This window comes from Zosterops lateralis (assembly GCF_965231275.1).
Source record: "Zosterops lateralis genome assembly, chromosome: 4".
Taxonomy (NCBI): domain Eukaryota; kingdom Metazoa; phylum Chordata; class Aves; order Passeriformes; family Zosteropidae; genus Zosterops; species Zosterops lateralis.
In genome coordinates, this window is record NC_139765.1 from 38,345,405 (window position 1) to 38,370,303 (window position 24,899).

A 24,899-nucleotide genomic window follows, 5' to 3' on the forward strand; every position below is an offset into this window, starting at 1 on the left:
ATATCCTGGAGAACAAATGCACTCTCTGGCAACCCTGGTTATGTGCACAGACTGGGGAATGAGAAGCTGGAGAGCAGCCCTGCAGAAAGGGACCTGGGGGTCCTGGTCCATGGCAAGTTGAACATGAGTCAGCAGTGCCCTGGCAGCCAGGAGGGCCAACCCTGTCCTGGGGGACATCAGGCACAGCATCACCAGCTGGGCAAGGGAGGGGATTGTCCTTGTCCCCTCTGCTCTGCACTGGGGCAGCCTCACTTCCACTGCTGGGGGCAGGCTTGGATGCCACAATATATGAAAGATATAAAGTTAAAGATATTAGAGAGCCTTCAAAGGTGGGCCATGAGGATGGCAAAGGGCCTTGAGGGGAAGCTGTATGAGGAGCTGAGGTTACTTGGTTTGTTCAGCCTGAAGAAGAGGAGACTGAGAGGAGACCTCCTTTGAGTCTTCAACATCCTCATTAGAGGAGGCAGAGGGGCAGGTACCAAACTCTTCCTCTCATGTCCAGGGACAGTACTCAAGGAAATGACAGGAAGCTGAGACAGGAGATGTTTAGGTTGGATATCAAGAAAAGGTTCTTCACCCAGAGGGTGTCTGGGCACTGGAACAGGCTCTACAGGAAAGTGGTCAGAGCACCAAGCTTGAGAGAGTTCAAGAAGTATTTGGACAATGGTCTCAGGCACATGGAGTGATTCTTGGGCTCCCCTGTGCAGGGTCAGGAGTTGAACTTGATGATTCTTGTGGGTGCCTTCCAACTCAGCTTATTCTATGACTCTACAAGTCTGTGAAAAAAAATGCCAAAGTAGCCACATATTTTGGCAATTACTCATCCTGAAGTGTGTGGGTAAGCTTAGGACGTGTTCCATTCTGAGGCTGGCAAGAAACTGCATCTTTGCTGGCCTGCTCTTGTATGGAGTTACATACCAGCTGAACTACCCTGCCCCTCATATAAAGGGAAGATTTAACTTACCACATTATTATAGCTATTATTTGGATGAAAAGATGAGTGCATAAGTGAGTGAGATTTTTGAATGGCAGACCTAAAATAATGAGTTTGCTAAGCACAGGAATACTTAAATAACATATTATTGAGCAAGAGACAGGGAGAGGCCACCTCTGTGACTGTAAAGAGTTTTGGATTTTTTTAAAATCACAGGTTGCTCACAGCCTTCAGGTAGACTTAAAAGCCTAAGATGATGGTTACCTTGAATTTGTAACAGCCCAGCATCCCTTCTATGAAAGTCATCAATGCTGCTATTATCATCTTTGCTCCATTGGCTGGAGATTCTGTAGTGGTTCTCACAAGCTCCAAAGGCACAGCACTGATAGGCATAAGGCATTTCCATGACCCTGTAGAAGAATAAGGTAGCATGCCATGATACTGGTTAAGCACCAGAGTTACTTGTCTGTACTGCTCCTACAGAGTTAGTACAAAGGAAACAGTTAAAATATACCCAACTGAAAGTAAAAACCAGTAAAAAAACCTGGGTAAAAATCAGTCACAATAATATAAAATGAGGATTCACAAATAAAATTCCTCACTGGATATGCAGATGGTTTCTAGGCTAATTTTAGAAAAGGCATACTGAAGTTTTCTTATGTGTTTTCATAGGAGACACCAAAGTGGGAAATCTATGTATCGCTGTTGAGTGAATGTTACTCAGAGCTGTATTTCCGTTTTTATGATTTTTCAATGATTTTAATGTGTAAATCAATGGTTTCTCCAACAGTTACTTTCTTAATAGTTTCTGAAAAAGAAAAAAAAAGAAAAAAAAAAAAAAAAAAAAAAAAGCATATCCAAAGATCACAACCTGCCTACCAGGCAAAAATAAAACACTTCCCAAATTGAATTTCCCTACTTCAGGGAGAATGAGATCTTTTGGAAATCGAGTTTTATTCACTTCTTTCCACATTCAACTCATTTCACAGTAAGATGTCAAAAAGGAGATTGTTTCTCGTGCAGAAGATCAGGAAAGCAGTGTTCTAAACCAAAAGGTGAGTGAATCAGGCACTGTGTGTGACATGTCACTGAGAGAAAGGTTTTATTTTATTAATTGTCTAAAAAATGAGACCAGTTATTGCAGGACACAGGATACTCATTCTTAATTCTTTTAAGATCATTGTTATTCCTAACACATAACAATATATGCCAGTGAGTTCCAATAATTATGAAGGCTCCTGTTGTCAGAAAATTGCACATTTCTGGTTTACTGTGAATTTAATTCCTTTGGGGATGTGCAAATTCTGGGGGAGCAGAGAAGAACTACTGTCTGAGTTCTATAGACTACTTCTACTCCATAGATATATTCTATGCTTTGGAAGCAGAGCTATTTAATTTGCACAGTTCACCAATAGCACACAGTAAAACCTAAAACTCACCTTAATTCCAAAAGACCAATAAACCAAGAAGTTCAAAGATAAAGAAGTGATTAGAAGTTATTCTGAATTAACTTAAAAGGAATAAAGTAGAACTAGATTGGTTCTACTGATTGGTATCAGATTACTTTCAACAGGTTAATCATGTAAATTAACATAATGAGTGTAATAAGTAATAAGCAACCTCTAACCTCCTGGGAAACCTGCAGAGAAATCAAGCTGAATCAGGCCCAGTGCCAACAGGACTTAAACTTGTGCACTAGCCAAAAGTTTGGTACAAAGGGGAACAAACGGAATCTTAAGTTCTAACGTGATTTTTAAAATTAGTGCATTTGGTGGCATTTAGATTCTATAATCTTACATTTCTGTTGGAAATTAACCGCAGTAATCTGTACCCTTGTACCCAATACAAAAATTTTAGGGTACTCAATAAAAGTTCAAGATAACCAAGATCTAACTGTCAAGCAACCTCAGGCCAGCAGATTTAAATATTAAATTTCTAACTCATTCATCTGCATGCCATCTTTTAAGATAAGGAGATTATCTTGATTAAACATTTTTGAACACATTTCCCAGAAGCCCTTCTTAAATAAATTATTATTAAAACCATTGATTACTAAACTAACCCATAGCTAATCATCTGGGATAAAAGCTATCCCAATCCCCAAATAGAAACTCCCTTTTTTGGAACAACAACAAAAAAATCATCAAAAGTAACACTGTTAATTTTGTGAGGTGATCTCTGCAACTTGTGGCTTCAGACCTTTGGACGGACATTGATACAGCTGGGGGAACGAACAGTTAGTGGATATTTTAGGCACAAGAGACTAACAGAAATGTATTCTATTTTCTGATTATTCAAACAGCTCTATGACAGATTTCCAGATGCACTTGTGCTTCTCCCAGCCTGCTGGCCTATCATAGACTGGAAATGTGGACTTCCCACATTGTACTGGTCCGCTACTTTGATGATGTTTGGGAAAACATCCATGGCTTTTAAACGATATTTAAAGAACAAGACTCCCATTTCTTATCCTCTCTGTAGATATTTCTAGCATCCATTCTTAAACCTGAACAGTTTTTGTTTGTTTTTGCCCCCTAGCCTGTGTTATTAGGATATGCACATAATCCTTAAATTAGCAAATGCAACTTAATCTGTGTGCAAAGCCCAACTGCACACAATGGCTGCAAACCAGATCTCAGAGGACAAAACATACTTTGCAAAGCAGGGAAATAAGTATCAGATCTTCCTGGTGACAGAGGAATATTTTTTCTCACAAAAGCTACATTTAGCACCAAAAAAAAAGAAAAAAGAAGGAACTCTCAGGTGTACAGTGCTGGAGGCAGTCCTTTTTATGGCTGGTGCTTATTTGATGTGGGTGATTAGATTTGGACTTTGTCAAATTAAACTCTTAGAAACACTGGCTAACTTTATTTTTATATACTCCTTATCTTACTAATGATATCTGTATCCTTGATATTTTTTTTTTCTTTCTAGCAAGGAATATCTCTTTTTTCTGTTTTTAGATTAAACAGCAGAGAACACAAGGTCATTTTCTCTCTCACAAAGGTGTGGAGTTAATGGTGAACAGGAAGGCACAGTTATGATGAATGGAGCAAAGCACTGAGTTCTTTTCAGCACTGAATCAAAGCATCAGATAAAGAAAGGAGTGGCTGGCAGCCTGACTTTGCTTCCTCAAGGCTCACTGTAATAGGCTGGGCTCAGCCCTGCACTGTACTAGGGCTGTTACTGATGATTGGGAAGGGGATGCTCAGCTCTTTGATGTTTTGATGAATTTAGATGAACAGAAAGTTTTTATACAGGAATTTGTCTTTAATGTAACCACTAGCTAGCCACAACAATTGCAAAGGGTGAAATTTCATTTTGTTTCAGATCTCTGTTCAAGTTTGGTGCTTTGTGCATTATCTGTGGAGTGATCCTGTGTGAAATCCTCAATTCATTTTGATTTATGGTAAAAGTCATGCAGACTGAAGTCAGGATTTTACCCTGTTCTCTCCTGACTGGGTATAATTTGTTCTTACAGACGTTAATTCACTCTATATATCATACTTCGAATGCATTTTAAAAAGAACTAAATTAGTTTGACACATCCTTGTTAGCAATTTACCTAGATTAAATACAATGTCCTTTTATTTGAGTAATATACACAATTTTGCTGAAGGTAAATTCATATAGACTATAATTTTGAGAAAAGAATTTAAAATATCTTAGTTATACATAATTCAGTTGAATAATGGATTATTCTAGGACTACTGCAGCATCTCCTATGCCTCTAGGTCATAGTATATGCATCATTATATATTTGTATTTGCCAGGTTGGAATAATCAATTTTCTTGTGTTTACATTCTAAATAAACTTCAATTGTTTTAGAATTGTCACCTGCCTCAGCATTTGAGCAAAGCCAGTGAGAGAAGACAAAGTATGATATAAACTCAGTCTCAACCAATCATTTTTATGGTACTTGCTCCTTGGCCTCTGAGACTTATCTCAAGATCTCTAATGTAAAAGAGGCTTAAGGTCTCTAGTACTTCGAATGTTAATCTTATAGTTTCATGCACTTGATGAAGTCACTACCTAATCTCTGTGACAAACTACCATTTTTGGGTTTATCAAGACCTTTAAGGCATTGTTTCCTAGCCTTGGAACCATTTTTTGCAGCTCTTTTCTCAGTTTGTAATAACATGCCATCACAGAAGTGCTCTAGGGTGGATCCTTCCAGAGCTGTACACAGAGACTTAATCAGGTCCATACTTGTATTCATCATTCCCTTATTGCTAACTCCAAACTCCAGTCCTTTTCATTAATGGTCACATCTTGACCTGTCTGCTGCTAGTGCTCTTGGGCCTTTTCCAGTGCAAAAGGCAAATCTAGTGAAAACATAATGATGGACTCTCCATCTTTGGAGATACTCAAAAGCTGTGTAGATGTGGTCCTGGACAATGGGCTCCAGGTGCCCCTGCCTGAGCAGGTGGTTAGACAAGACAGCCTCAAAATTTCCTTGCAATCTCAACCACTCTGTGATTTTGTAACTATGTGCACTCTTTAGTCGATTCATATTTTCTGATACCAAACTTTTTACAATAAAACCTGATAAAGTATATGATACACCTGGCATCTTCTAATTAAAATATAAAAATGAAGGAGAGTTAGGGGAAACTCCCAAATATCCTGAAGTCAGAGATAAAACTCTCTTGGCTATGACCCTGCAATTAGTGTAGTTGGTTATAGCATGGTGTTAATAATGCCAAGGTCATGGGTTCAAACTGCATACAGGCCATGGTCATCCAGTGACTGGAAGAGCTGCAAATAATCTTTAGAGGACACTTCCTTCCTATATCACAGAGGACCCACAGAAATTATTAGTATCAAAGTGTGTTAGTAATACTTGCAAAGTATTATCTGACTCTTAATCAAAAGATTACAGAAAAATCATGTTCAAATAAAAGAGGTGAAATCTTTTGGTCTTTCAGCAGTATATTCTTCCCTTGTATTTGCTGTGTTCTCATTACATATAATGGGGGTTCTGTAAGCACAATCCAGTAGAAGAGGGACATATCACTAAGCTGCCAGCGATATTGTTTTAACAGCTTTTGAAACATATCACCAGGAAGCAGATGTGGCTTGTACTAAGCAAGTACTGGGGTTAATATTTCAAAACCTTCATAGTTTCTTCAGTTGAAAGTGAGCATAATAAAATAAGTCTATCATTTTTTATCATATTTGCTTTAGTTTTAATGGCAGAGATCAAAGACTGACAATACGAAGTAACATGCGTTACACACTGACACACCTTCCATTGCACATGAACACAAATGTGGCTTATTAGTTTTAATGACATACTCACTTGAGTTCTGGAAAATTTTCAGATGTTATCAAACTTCGTAGGGCATGATTTCCTGTTAATTTTAAATGAGTTAAACCATGTAGCCCCGTCACAGGAAAAGAGGACAAAAGGTTGGATGACACATCCCTGTGTAACAGCAAATAAAAATCAGCTTATGGTTTTCATTCTTTTTTCAGCACTAGAAGTGTCACATTGAAAAAACAGGTTAAAAGTTTTCTAACTCAATAAAAAATGACTGTATTAAACAGAGGCCCCAGTGAATGCAGCAAAGCTGCAGCACTGCTCAGGACTACTCACCTTTATGTCTAGAAGAAAGCTAACAGTAACTACTAGTAGTAGTTGGGTTTCTGTTCCCAAATATTGACTCAAAACATAGTGCCACTTTGGACACTAGCAAATTAATTTAAAATCTTCTCCCTAGATTGTTTGAATTCAAAGGAGCTGCAACAGCTTCCCACAGTTCAAAAGATTCAGTGGGATGCTACAGGGCATGGCTGCCCTGAAATCTCCCCAAGGAGCCTATCAGGTGTGTGGGGAAGATGTGCTTTTCAGGAAAGGACAGGTCTGGGCTGGAGCAGAGGGAGATGACATTTCCAAGCTGAAGTTTGTCTGAGTGGCTGTAGGAAGACAGAACAGTGCTGATGAACACAGATAGGTAACTTGGGGAAAGTAAAACAGGTGAATGAAAAAGTGGTAAGTGATGAAGGAGATATGGCAAAGTAGTGAAAAACCAGGAGTCCAGAGGTACTGTTTTCTATTTTGCTCTCTCTCTCCTTCCCACCCCCACCCCCCCATTTATTCAATGAGTCTTTTCAGTCCTCCTCACAATTATCTACTCTGCAATACTTCAGATACTCAACAGTCAAGGAGGAAAGAAGCAGAGTCTGATGCAGTTGAAATGGTTTTATGTCCAAGGCTGAAGAGGAGAATCTGGATTATACACTAAAATCTAAGGCCTAGGCATAAAATAAGATATGCTGATGGACTGGGCTTCTATTTACCTGGTTTAGTGTGTGTTTCCTTGCACACACCACCATTAAATACCAAAGGTGAAATTCAGGTCCTGCTGCAATGGTAAAAATGAACACTGACTCGAGTTGGACCAAGGTTAGAGACTACCATTTCAGGACACACTGGTATGCTGTGTTCCTGTGTGTGTGTTCAAGGGATTTTTTCTTTAACCCCCTCTGAGTGTTGTATGTTATTGTCCAAAGCTACAATTTACTGCTCACCTCACAAAGTAGGTGAGTTCTGAGAAGGGCCCCAAAAGGGATATTACAGACCAAATTGTCTGTGTGGCCATTTGTCAGTGCACTATTCAGAGGGCTTTGTACATTAGCAGAAATGAATGCCTCTCCAAATTTAGGTTTAGCAGCTAATGGATTATCTGTGAGGAAATGCCCAGAATCATATTTTTGTGACAAGCATGCAGCAAGATGACTCCAGAGGAATTTTTTTTCACATCTTCCACATACAACCAATGCCTCAGGGATTCATATTAAAAAAACATTACAGTGACAGTTGGAAGTAGGAAAATAAAATAGTAAGCATTGAGAACAAGGCCTGCAAAACTGGCTGCTGATGTTTTGACCACCAACTGCTGTGTCTGAACTTACTAAAGAAGAAAAACTATTTCATCAAATGAGGAACAATGAAATAAAGATGCATTCTGGAAAAAAGTTTCTTATTTAATTTTTAATTCAATTCTTGAGACCTGAGACTCAACTAACAGGAAATATTTACCACTGCTACAACAGATTAACTGCTAATAAATTGAATGAGAAGTGGTAGATGCACTGATAATCTTCATGGACCCTGAATCATTACACAGTGTTGTATGCAGCTTTGCTGTAATACCAACATGAATTGGAGAAGTACAAGAGGGCAGACATTTAGATCTGGATTCAACAGACCAGATTCAACAGACCATTAGAACAGAGAAACCCTCAATTTCTGCTGGGGCACCAAGATATTAAATTTTTGTATGGTCTTCCAAGAAAATGTAAAAATTGAATGTGTAAGATATTCAAATACTTACAGTTTGATCAGAGATGGTAAAGAGGAGAAGGCATTAGGGTGAATAATTTTAATTTTGTTCCAAGCTAAATCCCTACAAGAAAATAGGGTAGAAAATTACATACCCACTGAGTGAATATGAAAGTTTCCAAACACTTGATTAGGAGGCCTAAATATAAAAAAGGTATCAATTATATGCCAATATTTTCAATAAGCTCCTGCATATCTCATAGTGCAAAGTATTTTTTAATTTTTTTGTTAGTCAGTTGTGGTGTTATTAAACTGACAACTTAAAATTCCTGCCACAGCCCAAGTCATTTCAGTCTGCTTCACAGCCTTCTAAGGCAGCAGAAAGAAGGGTGGGTTATATGGACTAAGTCTTCTGAGATGTTCTCATGTGAGTAAGAACAGCAAACCCATGGGCTTAACTTCCCAATGTCAATTTTCACTGCCCCTGAAAAGTCGAAAGGACTGAAAGCAACTCTTAAAAAAATGTATGGCTTCAATTCTGCCAAAAATTACAACCACGAGTAATTTCTTGACAAAATTAGTCCTCTAGCACATGAGTCTGTGAAAACTGGAAACCTGCACATGACTGGACTCCAGAACTTAAGATGTGGCTCTCTGGAGAAATATTTCCCACCCCCTAGAGCTGATTATAAAGTGGACCTGCCAACAGATACCAGCTCTGGCTCAGTTAAGTCTCTCCATTTCCATCAGAAACATTTAGAAGTGACAGTTTTTATGGCTCTAAGCTTATATATTTTAATTCATTGCTGCAGATGCTAAACTTCACAATGTTTGTTCTCCTTTCACAGTTATGAACTCAGGATGAAAGACCATAGTGATGAAAAACTGAGATAAGGATCCTTTGGGGTACATCATGAGCAGACATTATACAGGCTGTAGTTCTGAGAAGCTGTGTGAATGTCTGTAAGGGGTACTCACAGAGACCGAAGAGCAGCCAGCTGCCGAAATGTGTCCGCTTTGATTTCAGTGATTTCATTGTGATGCAAGTCACTGAAATAGCAACAAGGATCTTCTCAGTTTCAAAGACACTTGGAAGACACTTTGGGGTGTTTTAGGTTGTGCTTATGATCCACTTCAATAAAGTGTATCTGGGGTATGTCAAATAGGCCGGCAATAACCCATTAATTACACTCAAACACATATAAATGCTTCTTTTTAAACTTTTTAGGGTGGTTTAACACTTACATTTTTTGGAGTTTCTTACATGCAGTAAAACAGGGTAAATCTTCCAGCAGGTTATAAGACAGATCCCTGAATTATACAAGAAACAAATAGATTAACATCAAAGGAATGTTAAAAGAAAAATAGCTTTCATTGTGTACCTTCATGCTCAATTAAAAATGATTTGTTTTTATCCACAGTCACAGAAGAATAAAAATGTACAAACTCACTTATTTCTCATCTGTCACATTTTGATTTCTAACTGAAGATGAGAGAGGAGGGGAAAAGTCAAGATATATTAACTCCATATCCACATTTGCAAATTCCTTGCATTGTCTGAAGATTTCCTGCCTGAAGTGTAGACTTCTGCTGAGTGTTTTACTTGGTCATCTGGATTTATATCACAAAGTTCATACTTATCATATTTAAATTCTAATAAAAATTTAAATAATTTAAAATAATCTACTAAGCATATATTCTCGTATTTTTTCAGAGAAGATCCTATATTTTTTCTGATAGGAGTCACAAATAGCTTCCCATTCTACACTTTTAATTAAGCGGTATTGCCTCTGATTCTTAGAACGCTACATCTTATAACTGAGGGAAGTGGTCAAAAAATATTGGAACTAACTTTGAAATCAATCACTACATGGGGGGAAAAAAACCCTTAAAAAGATTTGAGCCAAAACTCAACAAATTACAGAATAACTAAAACATCTGGACTGATTCACAGTATAATACAACTAATCAAAACCAAGCCCAGGCAATTTGCAGAAACTGAAGAGAAAAAAAAAAAAAAAGAAACCAAACACCAGCCCCCACCACCCAAGAGTCTCATCCAATATATATGTATATATAAGTGTGTATGTGTGCACGTTGCTCAGGGAAAACGGAATGGGAAATTTGCATGTCAAAAGAACAGAGAAAAAAACTTAGGCCTAGAATTAGAAAAAAAAGTCCTTTTTTCACAGTTATCCAGTAATAACGTATGAAAGAAATTCACTTTTTACTTTGTGAAATTCTTCTCACTTGTCAAATACTCTAAAACTGGTTCATTTCCACCTATTTAATGCCTTGGTACATCTGTATTTTCACTGTTACTGTTCCAACAGGGGCATTTGGACTATTTTATATTTGATTAATGGAAGTAGTACAAGTGTAATGACTGTGTGTGTCTTTAAGGTATTCTACTCTGATTTTACTCTGTACAAAGGTAAATATCAACATGTTTGGGGTTTTTTTGTTTGTTTGTTTGTTTGTTTTTTTGTTTGGTTGGTTTTTTTGTGTGTGTGTGTGTTTGTGTGTGTGTGTATGTGTGCGTGCTTTGTGTACAAAAAAAAGTACACTGTGGCCCAAATCAGACATTACAGAGGAAGGGTCTAGTGAGCTTTTAGGTCAAGGCAAAGGATGTTTTGTGCATCTGGCAGACACTGGCTATTCCATCATCCACAGGTTTATCACTTAGATCTTCTTAAAAATATGTTACCAGTTTGAATATTGTACATACTGACACTCCCTCCTCATGCACAGAAGATACTCCTGAACTTGAGACCCTTCTGCCCTCAGTTTCTGTCAGAACTCCAGGAAATATTTTGTTTATTTTTAAGGTCTTTTTTCCCACTTTCTTAATACATGAGGCTCTTGGCAGCAGCAGAGGGCTTTTGTTTTGTGTGTTGGTTTTGTTTTGGTTTTGTTTGTTTGGTTTGGTTTTATTTTGTTATGTGTGTTGAGGTGCATCCCCAGCTGTGCTGAGTGTAGCCTTTGGAGGGCTGCTGGGACTGTGTTCTCGCATACACCTTTACCACAGGTGTGCACACACCCAGGAAGCCTTGTGTACATTAATCCACACTTGGATGTACTGGTGGCTCAGTAGGATGCACAAGTTGCCTTTCAAAGCAGTGTTTGCACTTGTACTTTTTGTATGTCTGAGCCAGGGAGCCCCTGCGAAGTTGTCTCCAAGTAAGGCGTGGGTGGGTTCAGTGCACCACTGTCCTCCAGGGCACAACCAGAACTGATGTGCAAACCAAAATGGGGACTCAGCAGGCTTGTTCCAGTCTGGCAGCAATGGCAAAAGAGCAGCTCTTGAGTACTTGAAACTGTGGATAAATCAGTTCCCTCCTCTTTTGAGCATCAGCTCTAATCTTATAGGGTAATACTCAAAAATAAAAAATGTGAATTTCCAATGGACAGTCCTACTCTACTACGAACTCTGTAAGTTATTAATTGCTGTATTATTTGTTTGCCCTCTGTTTTGAGATTATTTATTGTTTTTGAATGTTACAGGACATATTTAAACTTAATTCTGCGTGCAGACTTTTTTCTGGCAGCAGACTGTCTTTTATCATTCTGGAAATGGTTACATTGAGTCCATTAACTAAAACTTAAATTTTTCTAGACATGTTCTTGACATTCGCTCTGGTATTCAAATAATGCATTATAATTAGTGCTATTTCAATGTTGGCCAGAGAATTAATACCAAATAGATTCCTAGTGATGTAATACATAGAGAAAAGTGCTCTTGGCTCATTCTCAAAGAAGTGGACACAATGATTACTTTCCTTAGTGATTAAGCAAACTCTAAGGAAATTTCCAAGCTAAAATAATATTGTATATTAAGTATACAAAATATGCCCAGCTATGTCAAGGAATACAGTTTGTTAAAACTTCAGTCAGCTACTTATGTCTGGTTGGAAAAGAAACTAAAAGAGGAGCATAAGAGGGACCCAAAACTGCCATCTTTATTTATATTTTCTATTCACTTCAATGGATTATTTGCCTTAGTGAAAAAAAAAACTCTCAAACTACTGCAGGAGAGACAGAATGAATGAAAATAAGGTATTTTTTTTAAACAAAATCAAGAACCTTTTAATCTTTTCCTAAAAATATGCTAAGTAATTATCTTTCTCAGCAATGCATGGGAAATCCCGATTACTAAGTGAGTTGTAAACTTTTTTAAATAACACAAGGGCCAACTCCCTGAGCTGAATTCCTAAGAAATAACATGATACACAGAAATAACAGTATTTGGGTAATTTTGAAATCAGAATAGTTTGATTTGTCTATTAATCTCTTGCATTAATGTCATGTTAATAATAATACTGAAACATACAGCACTTGGAGATTGGGTAACTGGTCACAAGCTGATTTGGGGAGAGAGGTGATCTGTGCTCCTGTGAGTGTCCTGTTGAAAGAATTTATGAAAAACTAATTAATTTTTGAAGATTGAAAACCAAAAAAATTTAGGACATTCTTTACAATAAGTCAGTATACAAGAAAAATAAAACAAAGCCAAAAACACTTCTCTAGCACTTACAAACTCTCCAGACTTGTAGTCCCTGTCAGATCAGGAAACTCTGTTAACTGTGAAGCACCATTTAAAGTCCTACAATTAAAAAAATCAATTTCAATAAAATTACGGTGATGGAAGTGTGGGACAACTCTAGTATTGCAATATAAAAAGAAAACTAAAATAAAAATGAACACATACAGAGTCCTTAGCTCTGGTAAGTGTTGAAAAGCAGATTTTCCAACGAGCTGGATAGGGTTATCATAAAAATGTCTGTAAAAAAAAAGACAAGAAGACATTTAATTAAAAATATTTAAAAATGTTCTAAATATATTATTATACCATAAACAAATGAGTAAACTCTCTATGACGAATCACATGCTGTGCCTCTCTGCTTGTAGCAGAGGTGAACTTCTGGGCTTTTCTCACCCTCTAATCCTTGTTCACCAGCCACATGTCACATTTTGAACATTCAAGTAGTCATTGTTTTCCTGTTTGACCGCCAGAAGCCAGTCAACAAAATATTCTCTCTTCCTCCCAGGTTTGCAAAGACAAAATTTCAGATATGAAGAATTTTGTTATGACCTGAGACAAATTTAAGGACAGCACATGAAGAAGTCAGAACTCCCTCTATTCAGAAGAGGTTCCCTTGCCCTTTTGAAGTCATGCTGCTTTTGCTCATGGAATATTACTCAAGATGAGTCATTATGTTTCTTACAGTTATTTTGCAATTTCTTAATTTGAAGCTGTCCATCATTAAGTGCATTTTCATGTAAGACGATGGGAATTCAGACTGGAGTCCATCAAGAGCAATTTTTACCAGCTTTTGCACTGCCAGTAATGGCAAGAGATTTAGAAGTAACCATTCAAATAAAAGGTCAAAGGCCAGAGACCACTATTTGCTTCCCTTAAACAGGGCTTGAAAACTGCCATTCTTTCCATGAAGCTGGAAAAGATACGAGCTTGTTTGCTTGTATGGTGATGTGCTACAAAGTGTACTCACAAGAAAAGCTATGTGACAAAAAATTAGCCACAAATATGATACTTAGTTCCACGTTCTCTAATACAAAGAGTCATTGAAAAGATTCTTATCACTTACATTGTAATAAGTGAAGGATTACCCACAAATGCACGCTCAGGTATCGACTTGATGTTATTGCTGTGAAATCCCCTACAAAGAAAAAACCATTTATATGGTAAGGAAAAAAAAAAAGAGTGAAGACTCAGTCTGTGTTCACAATGCACAATGATGGTTTTTTGTTTGTAGTAAGAAAAGTTTCTGTATGTAAAGTTATATCCTTGTTTTCTGGAAGAAGACAGAACAGAAAAAGCAAAAGCAAAGGAAGAGAAGAGAAGAGAAGAGAAGAGAAGAGAAGAGAAGAGAAGAGAAGAGAAGAGAAGAGAAGAGAAGACAGCAAAATTGCTGAAATTCTGCACTTCTCTAAATGAACAAAACCATTCAGATTAAGTAAACTTGAAAATGGCATTCTAAAATTCAGAGTATATACATGTATGTATATAGATATAATGTAAATATACACACGTATATGAACTAAGAACATCAATAGTTAGATATTAATAATTAAGTAGCTAGCAATTTATTTCCTCCCGTGCTTGTTAAACTGCAACTATTTCTTTTGCTGGATGGCACAAGTTTATCAAGGAAATTATTTTATACTTTATATTATAATGTTGATCCTCCCATGACCACCTTTTTGTTGAGATATTTTAAATGTGGACACAAACAAAATGTAGTTGTGCCTGCTGAATAGAGAGCCAAATCATTGTCTCATCATTAATTACTGGATTTCATTCATATGAGTAATTCTCCATTGTGAAAAACAAAAGAAACAACTAAGATTTCAAAAGAACAATGATGATTTGTGTGGGAAACTCCCATTAGTTCAGTCGGGTATGAAGAAGGCTTCCCAGCTTAAATTTATGCATTACTAAGCCTCCAATTGTTCACTGATGCAAGCACACTTGGCCATTACTACAACAAGTCCCGCACTATTGGTTTTATAGGCATTGTGCTACTGGTGATAAGCTACAGAGCAAGGCTTTACATCCCTGCTTCCTTTACATGCAGACTCTAAGCAGAATGAGCATCTCATCTAGAACCAGTAAACAGACTGGTTTTGAATGGGATGCCTTGCATGGCAGAAAAAAACCAAGGAGATGGCATGACTACCTCCCAGAGCAATATCTACTATTAGCTGTGCACAAGAAGGTCACAGTTCGTGTTTTCAGCCCAGGCAGAAACTCTGAGAGAGGCACAAGATCCCACCCAGAAACACCCTTACTAAGGTGGCCCTGAAATGAGTGGGGTCTCTGTGGGGCTGGGCTCCCATGTGAGTTTGTGGAAGACATCCCACCCTTATAAGATCAGCTCCCAGGGCCCACAAAAAGCACAGAACCACACGGTCCCATGATCTGTGCTGGATTTGGGATGCACAGAGCTGACACTCAGAGGTGAAATCCTGTGGGGCCAGTATGTAACCTCAGGCACATCAGGCAGTTTGCTGGTGCATTTGGTGGAAACTGAATTACTCATTTTCAGCTACTGACTCCAGAGGTCATCAAAAAGGCGATCCTTTGCGGTCATTGGATTTCGTACCAATTATTTCATGGCATAAACAGCAGCTGAGAACATTTGGGCTTGGAAACTCATAACCCCACTTCCTCTTCCAGAGCTGCATTCTGGCAACACTGGAAGTGCTGAGCAGGAGTCCACAGTATCTGGGGGTAGCTCTGGAAAAAATCTCAGGGACTACTTGAAACTGAGTTTTAGTTCAGTTTGTAAAGTAGCAGGGGTACAACCATGTCCAGCTAGTATGCGGTTACTTATTTTTGTCAAAAATCTATGCTGATTTTTGTACCACTGATGCTGATGCTGTACCACTAACATGGTAAATAAGTTAAATGGAAAGAATTGTGAACATACGCATTAATGTGTACATTGTGCATATGATGTGTGAACATAATTTAATTACTTTTAATTTTAAACGATTTTTTCAAAATAAATGTGAATAATTTAATTGTTGATTTTCTTGATGCAAACTGTACGCCTGTACATACGAATGTGTTTTATTCACATAAACAGTACAAAGAACTGACTACATATATTGAAAAGAAATTGCTTTAATTTAATAGAGGTGAGGGAGGGAAGTTGGTAAAATTCAATTAAACCTGATGAACTAATAAAGATGCCATGCCTTCTTAGCTAGAAAACTAGCTAGATATATTGGGTAGTTTGCAAAATCTAACTCTTGTGTTTGGGACTAAAAGTGAATTAATTGTGTTTGTTATTTACTGCATTCCAAAGAGGAAGTTCCTGGAAAAGACCAACTGCACAAGGCAATAGGAAACTAAAAGTTGTCAGAACTTGAATGGTCTAAACTGAACACTGCAAATTTTTTTAATGTATGTTGGCATGCTTATTAGTTTTTCCTAGGATATCAGTTTTTAAGATGACTGATACAATCACCAGCATTAAAAAAAACACACACTAGACAAAACATCTTTCTTCCTAATATGAGCTCTGTACTTACAGTTCTTTTAGGTTTGTTAGTGTCCTGATAGCAGTGGGGAACTCGTCCAGACTGTTGTAATTTAAATCTCTGTATGAAAATAGATTTTATTATTTCAGTTATGCACTGCATAACAGATAACATAGCATTGTTGGCATTTGTAATGAACTGTCATCTTCTGTGCATTGCATAAATACATAGAGCAAAAGGACAGGAAATCCTCAAAAGTGTATGGACATTTTCCACCAAAGTCTATTTAGAGCATATTATCGTTCCTACTTTTTATCAGCATTCTATGTTTAGTAACATTTTAGCTATTCTGTAATAAAGAAAATGTAAGTAAATTCGAGTACTACTAAGGGATTTGCTGTTTTATAAATTGCCCATCTTTTGCATTATATTAAAGTATTAAAAGGGAAAAAATCTTTCAAAAGAATATTTAGTGACTTTGGTGATCTGTTCTTTACATGTCTAATGCATTTCTCTATAAAGATTTCTTACTGTAATGTTAATTTTAAGACTTGACAACAGTCAAGAGAATACTTCTAACCTCACAAATTGTAAAAATGATGGTGTAGCTAAGGTAGTGACCTCTGCTTTAAGAAATGCTCGTGCTGCAGCAGTAATTAGACTTTATTCTGGCAGGCTGAATGGATTATAATCCTACTTCTGCCCTCAGCATGACATTTGTATCCTTTGGCATTTAGGAGATGGCTGAAACTAAAATTGAGATATGCCAGTTTACTGTGATGCTCTCTGGCAATGTTTTGTGAGGAAAATAATCAGAAAAACTGGAGCAAAAGCCTTTTTAAGCAGGCAAAACCCAAGCCACAGTTTACAATAGATTGAAATTGAAATAGTATCAGGCTGAAGTAATGCAGGCAGGAAACTGCTGTCTGAACTCAACAAGGCTTTCCTTCCTGCTTGTAAATCTCTCCAGCTTATTGACAAAAAGAGATTACAGGCATGTATGGTTTGGTTTTGCCCTCTAGTGATATGTGATTTCCAGACCTACGCCTCAATGCAAACAAATGATCTTAAAGCTGGCGTCCATCATTTACGGCAAGATCTCTTCAGATTATCTTGAGACTATCTGGGAACTGGTCTATAGATTATGTAATTACTGTGCTTGAGGCAAGTGCTACACTGTCCTGCTGCAGGGAAGTGGCTGCATTTATTCCCCGGTTTATGACTGTCCTCTGTGTTTTCATCTCTCTCATGCCAGGTGGCTGGGACTGGGTTTGCAATTACTTGTTCCATTGTTCTATTTTTCCCCATTTGTGACCAAGTGCCATGCGAATATCACTTAAATAAACAAACCAAACCATTACATTTTCCTTCTTCCTTTCCTGTCCCCCTTTCCGGTGCTACACTAAGGGACTTCCTTTCAACTCACAGGCGGCTAAAAGTCCAAATTGCATTCAGTGGCAAGGGATCAGTGCAATCAATCTGGTGATAAAAAACCCCAAGAAGCCCAAACCTTCTTGCTTCCTAATATGAATGAAAGATGAAAGTGGGCAGTACACAGGTTTGTGGATGGGAAAGCAAATAGTTACCTTTAGCCTAGCAATATCCATGTCTGAGACTATTTGTTTCTCGTAACTGGGTTTTTAACCTCTGTCCTGGTTGGGTAAAATATCCAAAATCACTGAAAATGATGCAGCTGACTGCAGCAGGTGTGGGAGGAAGCACATGCAAAATTTTACTGTCCCTGTGGCATTTCTGGGGTCTGGGTGACTCCAGCAGACAACATCTGTATTTGACTAACTGTAGCAAAATAATTTCTGCTAACCATTAGCACTGCATTCCTGTTTAGTATTTTATGTAGAATACTTTTTAGCTAGAAAACTCAAGAAAATTTGAATTGGTCTAAACAGAATTAGAGTGAAAACTTGAGGAAGTTTCAGTCTTTACTAGTGCTATTTTTCATCAGAGCTCTCAAAAGACAAGAACTTGGATACAACTGAAATATTTCTCCCACTTGTAAAGCACATGCATAATCTGATTACCTAAAACTTTTGCTTTTTCCAGGCATAAAGAAATAAACTCATCTAATTTTATAACTCTGCTCTATGGTAAGACAGTTTCTTAATGTTAAAACTTTTTCACTGTGACAATTTCCCAATCTAGCTATTAGCTTTATTGATTGAACAAGACAAATAAATAGTACTAAACCAGGCAACGATAAGTTCAGTCACCTCTTTTTCTATGCTCAACACAGTTTTCAACTGTCTTTCAAACAATTTATCAATTGACAATGCTTATTAAAAGGCAAACTAATTTTGTAGTCAAAAATAGGATTTACTACATAGAGTCATTGTGAACTATCACTTAGATCCTGTAGTGATTAGGCAAGCCCAAACCCACATTTGGCTTTTGGGCTATTTTTATTCTTTCAGAATATTAATGAAAACACTCTAAAAAAAAAGAAACAAATAAGAGGTCAACTCACAATGTCTCTAGGCTGTGGAGCCCATCAAAGCATTTCTTTCCCAGGGAATAGATTCTATTGTTATGGAGATGTCTGCAGGGGAACATTAAGCACACAGTCAGGAAAGCACACTGCACACAGTGGACTAAAGCAAAACATTTTGATGGTTAAATCAAAATTAACTTATTTTAGGCAAGCATTGATCATATGCAATCATGCTTTTGCAAGAGCATGTATAGGAGGCACCTCTACCACCCTCCACCCATTCTCCTAATACATCTCTATTTGGCTTCACAGAGGGGATCTGTTTTAAAACCACCTAGATTGTTCAAAAGCGTTATATCCCGTAGTTCCAGGCCAGGGTTTCCATAATGAATAGACATATTCTCAATGATAGCTAATTAGATAAGTAACACCTCTCAAAAACTATGTGTGAGGTGTGAGATGTATATTTGGAAGATGTATATTCAAGGGGTGTTACAGGGTATGGCCCAAAAGAGCAGCCATTGAGGAGACTGGTAACACAGCAGACAGGTAAGGGGCATTAGGCTTGCAGAATGCAAAAAGACACAAAGCCACAACACAAAAACTTGTAGCTTCCCTGAATAAACTAAGTATTCTTAGAAGCGCTGTAACTTGCATTTCTTTGAAATTATGAAAATCAGTAACTACTTCCTAAAATATTTAGCAATTGAAAGTAATTTTTATATATTGTAACCAATTCTACAACCCCTCCCCCCCACTCCATCTCAAGACTCTGAGTTCTGCCTATTTCTGTCTTTTAGACTGACATGGAAAAAAAACCACTCTGAGTAAAGCTCATGAATGTGAGTAGATTCAACTTGTAGCCACTTCAGGCCATTTAATTTAACAAGAATGCATTTTTCCAAGATTTTTCCTTTTATTTTGTCCTCAAAATCCTACCCCTGTAGTGGAGGGAAACTAAGGGAGAAAGGCTTTAAGAGAACAGAAAGGCTGTGAATGAGTGGCTGCCAGGCCCTTCATTATACTCCGAAAATATTGTTAAAATAAGAGGCTCTCTGAATGTTCTGCAGAACCTAGAGAATTCGAGTCTACCTGTCCATCAAAGGCAAGGATTCTGACAGCAAAATAAAAATTTTCTCTGGGTTTTTCCTTTTCTAGGAAGAAACCTAATCAGCTCTATATTTTTAGTGACAAGTCTGACCTTTAATGCTTTAGTTAGCATGAAGAATGCATCTTCAAATTCCAGTTATGTTTGGATTTTTAATTATAAAGGTCTTCCCTTGCTCCAATTGACCATGCACTTTTGCACCATGTTGGAAATTTGCCATACTGTATAGAGTAGCAATCCAATGAAACCAGAACCACACACAAAGATCTTGATGAGCCAAAAAGATCAGCTGTTGTAGGTCATGAGGAATGATTCAAATATTAATCACTATAAAGCCCAGAAGATTAGAAATAAGCAAGGCAGAGCTTAAATAAGGAAACTTAACTGAGCAGAAGCAAGTAAGGCATGAAAAGAAATTATTTTCTCCCGCATTTCTTAACTGTCCTCTTACCACTACATTTCTGGTAGGGGTCTTGAGAACAACCTTCAAGACAGCCTCTTGTCTTTTCCATTGCTGATATAAGTCTAGAAGGCTGATCAAATCACGAGTCCATCCATTCTTTAACTTGAATGGGATTGATATTTAATGTAAAGAGAAGGCAAAGGCTTTGCAGCACAAGTCAGCTGTTAATTCTCATTTTTGGGGCCCCATGGAGGCAGAGAGAGTGACTACAGCTGTCAGTGAAGAACCCTGATGTGTGCCAGGTTCAATGCTTACAGTGTACTTGGGCTAGAGTATGCTACAATATGCTAAGTGTCTTACATAAAGACCACGGTTTGTGACAGCCTGTAAAGCTTAACTATGTAATTCTCTCTTTAATAATGCTGGTGTTTTCCAAAGCATCCAGAAATTACTTCTCTACTTAAGTTTCTACAGCCAGTCTAGATTTTCCCACTTGGTACATTCCCAGAAGATAAGAAGCTGAAACCATGATTCATAGTATGCCTTCCAGATTTTGGTGCCAGCCGTGCATGTTTCAGTTAGTTGAACCGGTATGCAAACATAACCAAATACAAAACTACATATACTTTCTATGACAGGAAATGCATATTTTTTCTACTGGGTAGCATTCTTTCCAAGTCCCCCAGAAAGACTTCCATTCATTTCCTGTTTCTAATCTTCTCTCTTTCCATCTTAGACAGCACACAATTCATCCCTTCCTGTTTGTTTTGCTGACCACATAGCGTGATTTTTAATTCCCTTGAATATTTTTTTATTGAGATGGAAACTTCTAAGCTAGATCAAAACAATTGGTTTAACAAGTGCTAGTCAAACTGTACGAAGATGCAATAAAATCTGTTTCTCCAAGAGGCTGAAGCCCTGCAAGAAGATATGTATAAAAAGCAATCAATAAAACTTACAGAACTACCAAGCTGGAGAGGTTTCCAAAGGCATAGTCCGGTATGTAATGAATTTTATTCAGTGCCAATGTCATTGCCTGAAGTGCTGGTAAACTCTTAAAAGCTTGGACTGGGATTTCTGTCAAGGAATTATCATCCAGCCACAGGTGTCTAAGGGAGACCAAGCCATCGAAGCAGTTGGGAGGTACATAGTTGATGTGGTTGGCATCCAGACGCCTAGGAGAAGAAGAAACAGAGAAAAGAGTTCTTCAAGAAAAGAAAAGTGGCTTTGCACAATGGCTATAAGAAGTTATCACCATGAACATAACCCCAAAGGATGGACATGGGTTGCCATCCCCAGTTTTCATTTCCTGGAGATTCTACATTCCCATCTTGCTTGCAGTCTCATCCTTGAGATCTCAAATCATGTCTACACGTCTGCTTGCCAGCTGGCTCTGCAAAGACAGCTCTCCTTTGGAGCCATAAACTCACTGAAAGCACACACTGATCATTTTTGATCAGATCTTACTAAAGACCATGCATGACTTTGTTTCCTTTTGCAATTGTTTGAAGCTATGGAACAAAAAAGTGCAAGAAAATCATCCAGAGATTCTCTTTCAGGACCTACAAATCACTGAGCTGCAAGATAATTTGGATTTCCATACGCTAAATACTCATTCCAAGACCCATAAATAGAACTCACTTCTGAGTCTCTGGAGGTTCCTGCTTTACCTTTTCTTAAATATTGCAGAGCTATAGAATCATAGAATACGCTGTGCTGGAAGGGACCCACAAGGATCATCTAGTCCCACTCCTGGCCCTGTATAGGATGATCCCCAAGAGTCACATCATGCGTCCGAGAGCAATGTCCAAATCTTCTTGAACTCTGTCAGGCTTGCTGCTGTGAGCACTTCCCTGGGGAGCCTGTTTCAGTGCAAATACCGTTTATCCTAATGATTCTAATGAGAACTGAAGTTCACATTTTTATAATAGTGGAACATAATGGTTTTTACCTAGAGATTAGTATTGTAAATGTGATGTATTTATGTTGAAAAAGAAGTTATTAAATGCACTTCAGCTGCTGCAGAGCCAACAGGGGGAGCTCAACTGCACGTTGTACCTTTGCAGAGTCGGCAGGTGATGCTTAGTTCTCATACTTGTGTAATTAAGGATTAAATCTAGTGAACCATTTTCAGATGCGGTGGCACAAATATAATGTCATCTACTCACTGGCTTTTGTTTTTTCTGTCTTTTGTGATTCTTTCAGGGAAAGATTTAAAAGTGCACTTCAGATTTCTGAAACTTCATGAAACACCCAATTGGGGATGTGGGCCCCTATACTTTTTCTGCTTTGAATGTGTTGCAGTGATTTATACCTTTTCCATAACATGAAAGCTGTGCTCTAAAAATTTTAATGAAATGTTTAGAGAGGAGTAACTAAGTGAATGGTAAAACAGAAATAAATTTAAATAGATGTTTGAAGATACTACAGAACAAACAGCCACACATGGGGTACAAAGAAGAAATTCTGGACAACCTAAACTTGGTCTATTTGAGAGAAATGCAATACTTTGTGGTGGGCATACTAATCTCTTTATTTAAAGCTGCTTCCTCATTTATAGTCATGTAAAATGTCAGGTTGGTTCTATCTCTTGTTCCATGCTGGCCCTACCTACTGCATGAGAACAAATAATGACTGCTAAGGCTCCATGCCAGGCTGGCAAATAACTGAGACAAGGTCAGTTGGAACAAATTTATAAGGTTCAGTGTCAAAGCCCTTGTACAATTAAATTTTCAATATAATAACTGACATGGCAGGCAGCAGAGACAGAGCTTCCAAAATAACTCAGTGGTCTGTCAACAAATGGGTAAGGCTGGAAATGTTTAGATATACTCAAGTTGTTCTTCCTCCTTTCCCCAGGCAACAACCATGTTATGCCTGTGTTTTCAAATAAGGTATAATTTGAATGAGTAGATGAGGTTTCTTTGTATTCAGTCAGAAGTAAATTTCTTCCCTGGCTGATGCTGGTATGTAAACTAAAAAGTTACAGTTGCCTTAGTTTGACAGTTTCACTGATTAAAGAATCGAGCCTTTATTCAAACTACATGTGCTGCAGTATTACAGTTAACATCTCACTCAATAGGAAGCCTGCCTGTGCAGCCCTGATGTCCCTGCTCAGTCCATGGGAGCCACTCACAGAATGCCTGGCTGTGTCGAGAAGCCAACAGTTAGTTGGCTGAAATGGCAATATTTCTGCTGTTGTCAATGAGACCAGGATTTTTATCTCATCAATATTTTGTAGCAAATCAAGGAACTGACTTTTTTTTTTTAATAGCTGAAGTTTCCAAATATAAACCCACCACTGGCTATGTAAGCAAAACCCGCAGAACAAAGAAAAACAGAACTGCTGTACTGTAAATGAAATTCGAGATAGTTGAATTATTGTTTAAATAAAGCCTGGAAGAAACAAAAAAGCTGCAGTGATTTGTGCTTCAGGTTCTGTAACTGGATTACATATCCTGCAAGTACTTATAAGAAGTACTGCCTCAAGTGCTCTTTCGTTATCTAATCTTTTTTAAATTTCCAAGCACCATTTTCCCTCTTGCAGGTATTAAAAGGTTTCAGTAGTGGTTATGTTTCCTGTCATACTGTAGGTAATGCACACTGATACATAAAGGACTGATCAAAATCACCCTTTTCAGCCAATTGTTTTACATGTGTTGATCAAAGTTTTGGCACTTTGAGAACTAAACCCATTAACTCACAAACATGACCTATTTATAACTGAAAATACATGTAGATAACATGTGGTGAGTTTGAAAGCTGCTATTATATTCCAGAGAGAGCTAATTTAGGGACACAGAAATACTTGATCTCTTCTGATAGGCAGCATGTAAATAAAGCAGCCACTATGAAATTCACCATGAGCTCACTTAAAATGTCTAAACCTTTCAAAGCAAATGCTTGAGCTATGTGGACTGTAACCCACTAGTGTTTCCTGTGACACACTGTGAATTCTGTGACCATGCGCACAAAGTATAAAAAGATATTGTTCATGGAGAATGAAAACCTCATTTACTGGTACAGACAGAGGCAGATGTTTGAAAAATATTTGATTTGCATTTTTTATCAATTTAATATGAATGGAAGCTAAGTTTCATGCCAGTGGTAGGTTTCTAAGGGAATATATATATATTAAAAAAAAAATAATCCCCATTTTCTGTATCGTCTCTCAAAACCAGCTACAACCTAGGCATATCTCACAATCAGGAAATTCCTTAATATCTGGTTGGAGTGCCTTGCCCATTCATTCAGGTTTAAATCAAATGCTTGATAGGAGATTGAGAAGGAGATTTCTCCCAAACCGCTTTTCCCTCTGAAATGAACAGCTATTACATGGATTGCTCATCTTGAATAGATGAGGGCCAGAACACAAGGAAAGGTCTGGAGAAGAGGGAATCCACAAAGATGGATAGAGAAGTCAAGGATAACATGTTTCTTCCGATGTTTACGTTTAAGTTTGAAGTAGGAGAGGTAAAACCAAAGGAAAAGGGACTGTAGGTAACAGGTAGGGGAGGCAGAGAAGTGGGGACACAGGAAGGCTGATTTTAGGCATGGTGGACTAAAGAAGGTGTGCACTTCTCCCTCTCATATCACCTTCCTCTTCTCCTGACTCAGCTCTGCTATGCAGGGAGCCTCAGTCAAGTCTCTCCATGAAGAATGGAACAATGATGGGCAGGGGTTGTGGACAAGGCCTGTCTGGGGGGGCACAA

General features: G+C 37.9%; 1 protein-coding gene across 1 annotated transcript in view; it reads right to left on the bottom strand.

The window, feature by feature from the left end:
* Positions 1 to 24,899, bottom strand: part of LGR5 (leucine rich repeat containing G protein-coupled receptor 5) — a gene marked incomplete at its 5' end in the record, with an annotated part of 91,460 nt that overhangs the window by 6,348 nt on the left and 60,213 nt on the right. Inside the window, 12 exons of the mRNA XM_083859827.1 lie at positions 1,199 to 1,344; positions 6,238 to 6,363; positions 8,276 to 8,347; positions 9,202 to 9,273; positions 9,469 to 9,534; positions 12,554 to 12,625; positions 12,758 to 12,826; positions 12,932 to 13,003; positions 13,830 to 13,901; positions 16,282 to 16,350; positions 18,713 to 18,784; positions 21,147 to 21,362. Of these exons, the coding sequence (XP_083715953.1) occupies positions 1,199 to 1,344; positions 6,238 to 6,363; positions 8,276 to 8,347; positions 9,202 to 9,273; positions 9,469 to 9,534; positions 12,554 to 12,625; positions 12,758 to 12,826; positions 12,932 to 13,003; positions 13,830 to 13,901; positions 16,282 to 16,350; positions 18,713 to 18,784; positions 21,147 to 21,362 (1,124 nt within the window). The remainder of the gene's footprint in view (positions 1 to 1,198; positions 1,345 to 6,237; positions 6,364 to 8,275; positions 8,348 to 9,201; positions 9,274 to 9,468; positions 9,535 to 12,553; positions 12,626 to 12,757; positions 12,827 to 12,931; positions 13,004 to 13,829; positions 13,902 to 16,281; positions 16,351 to 18,712; positions 18,785 to 21,146; positions 21,363 to 24,899) is intronic.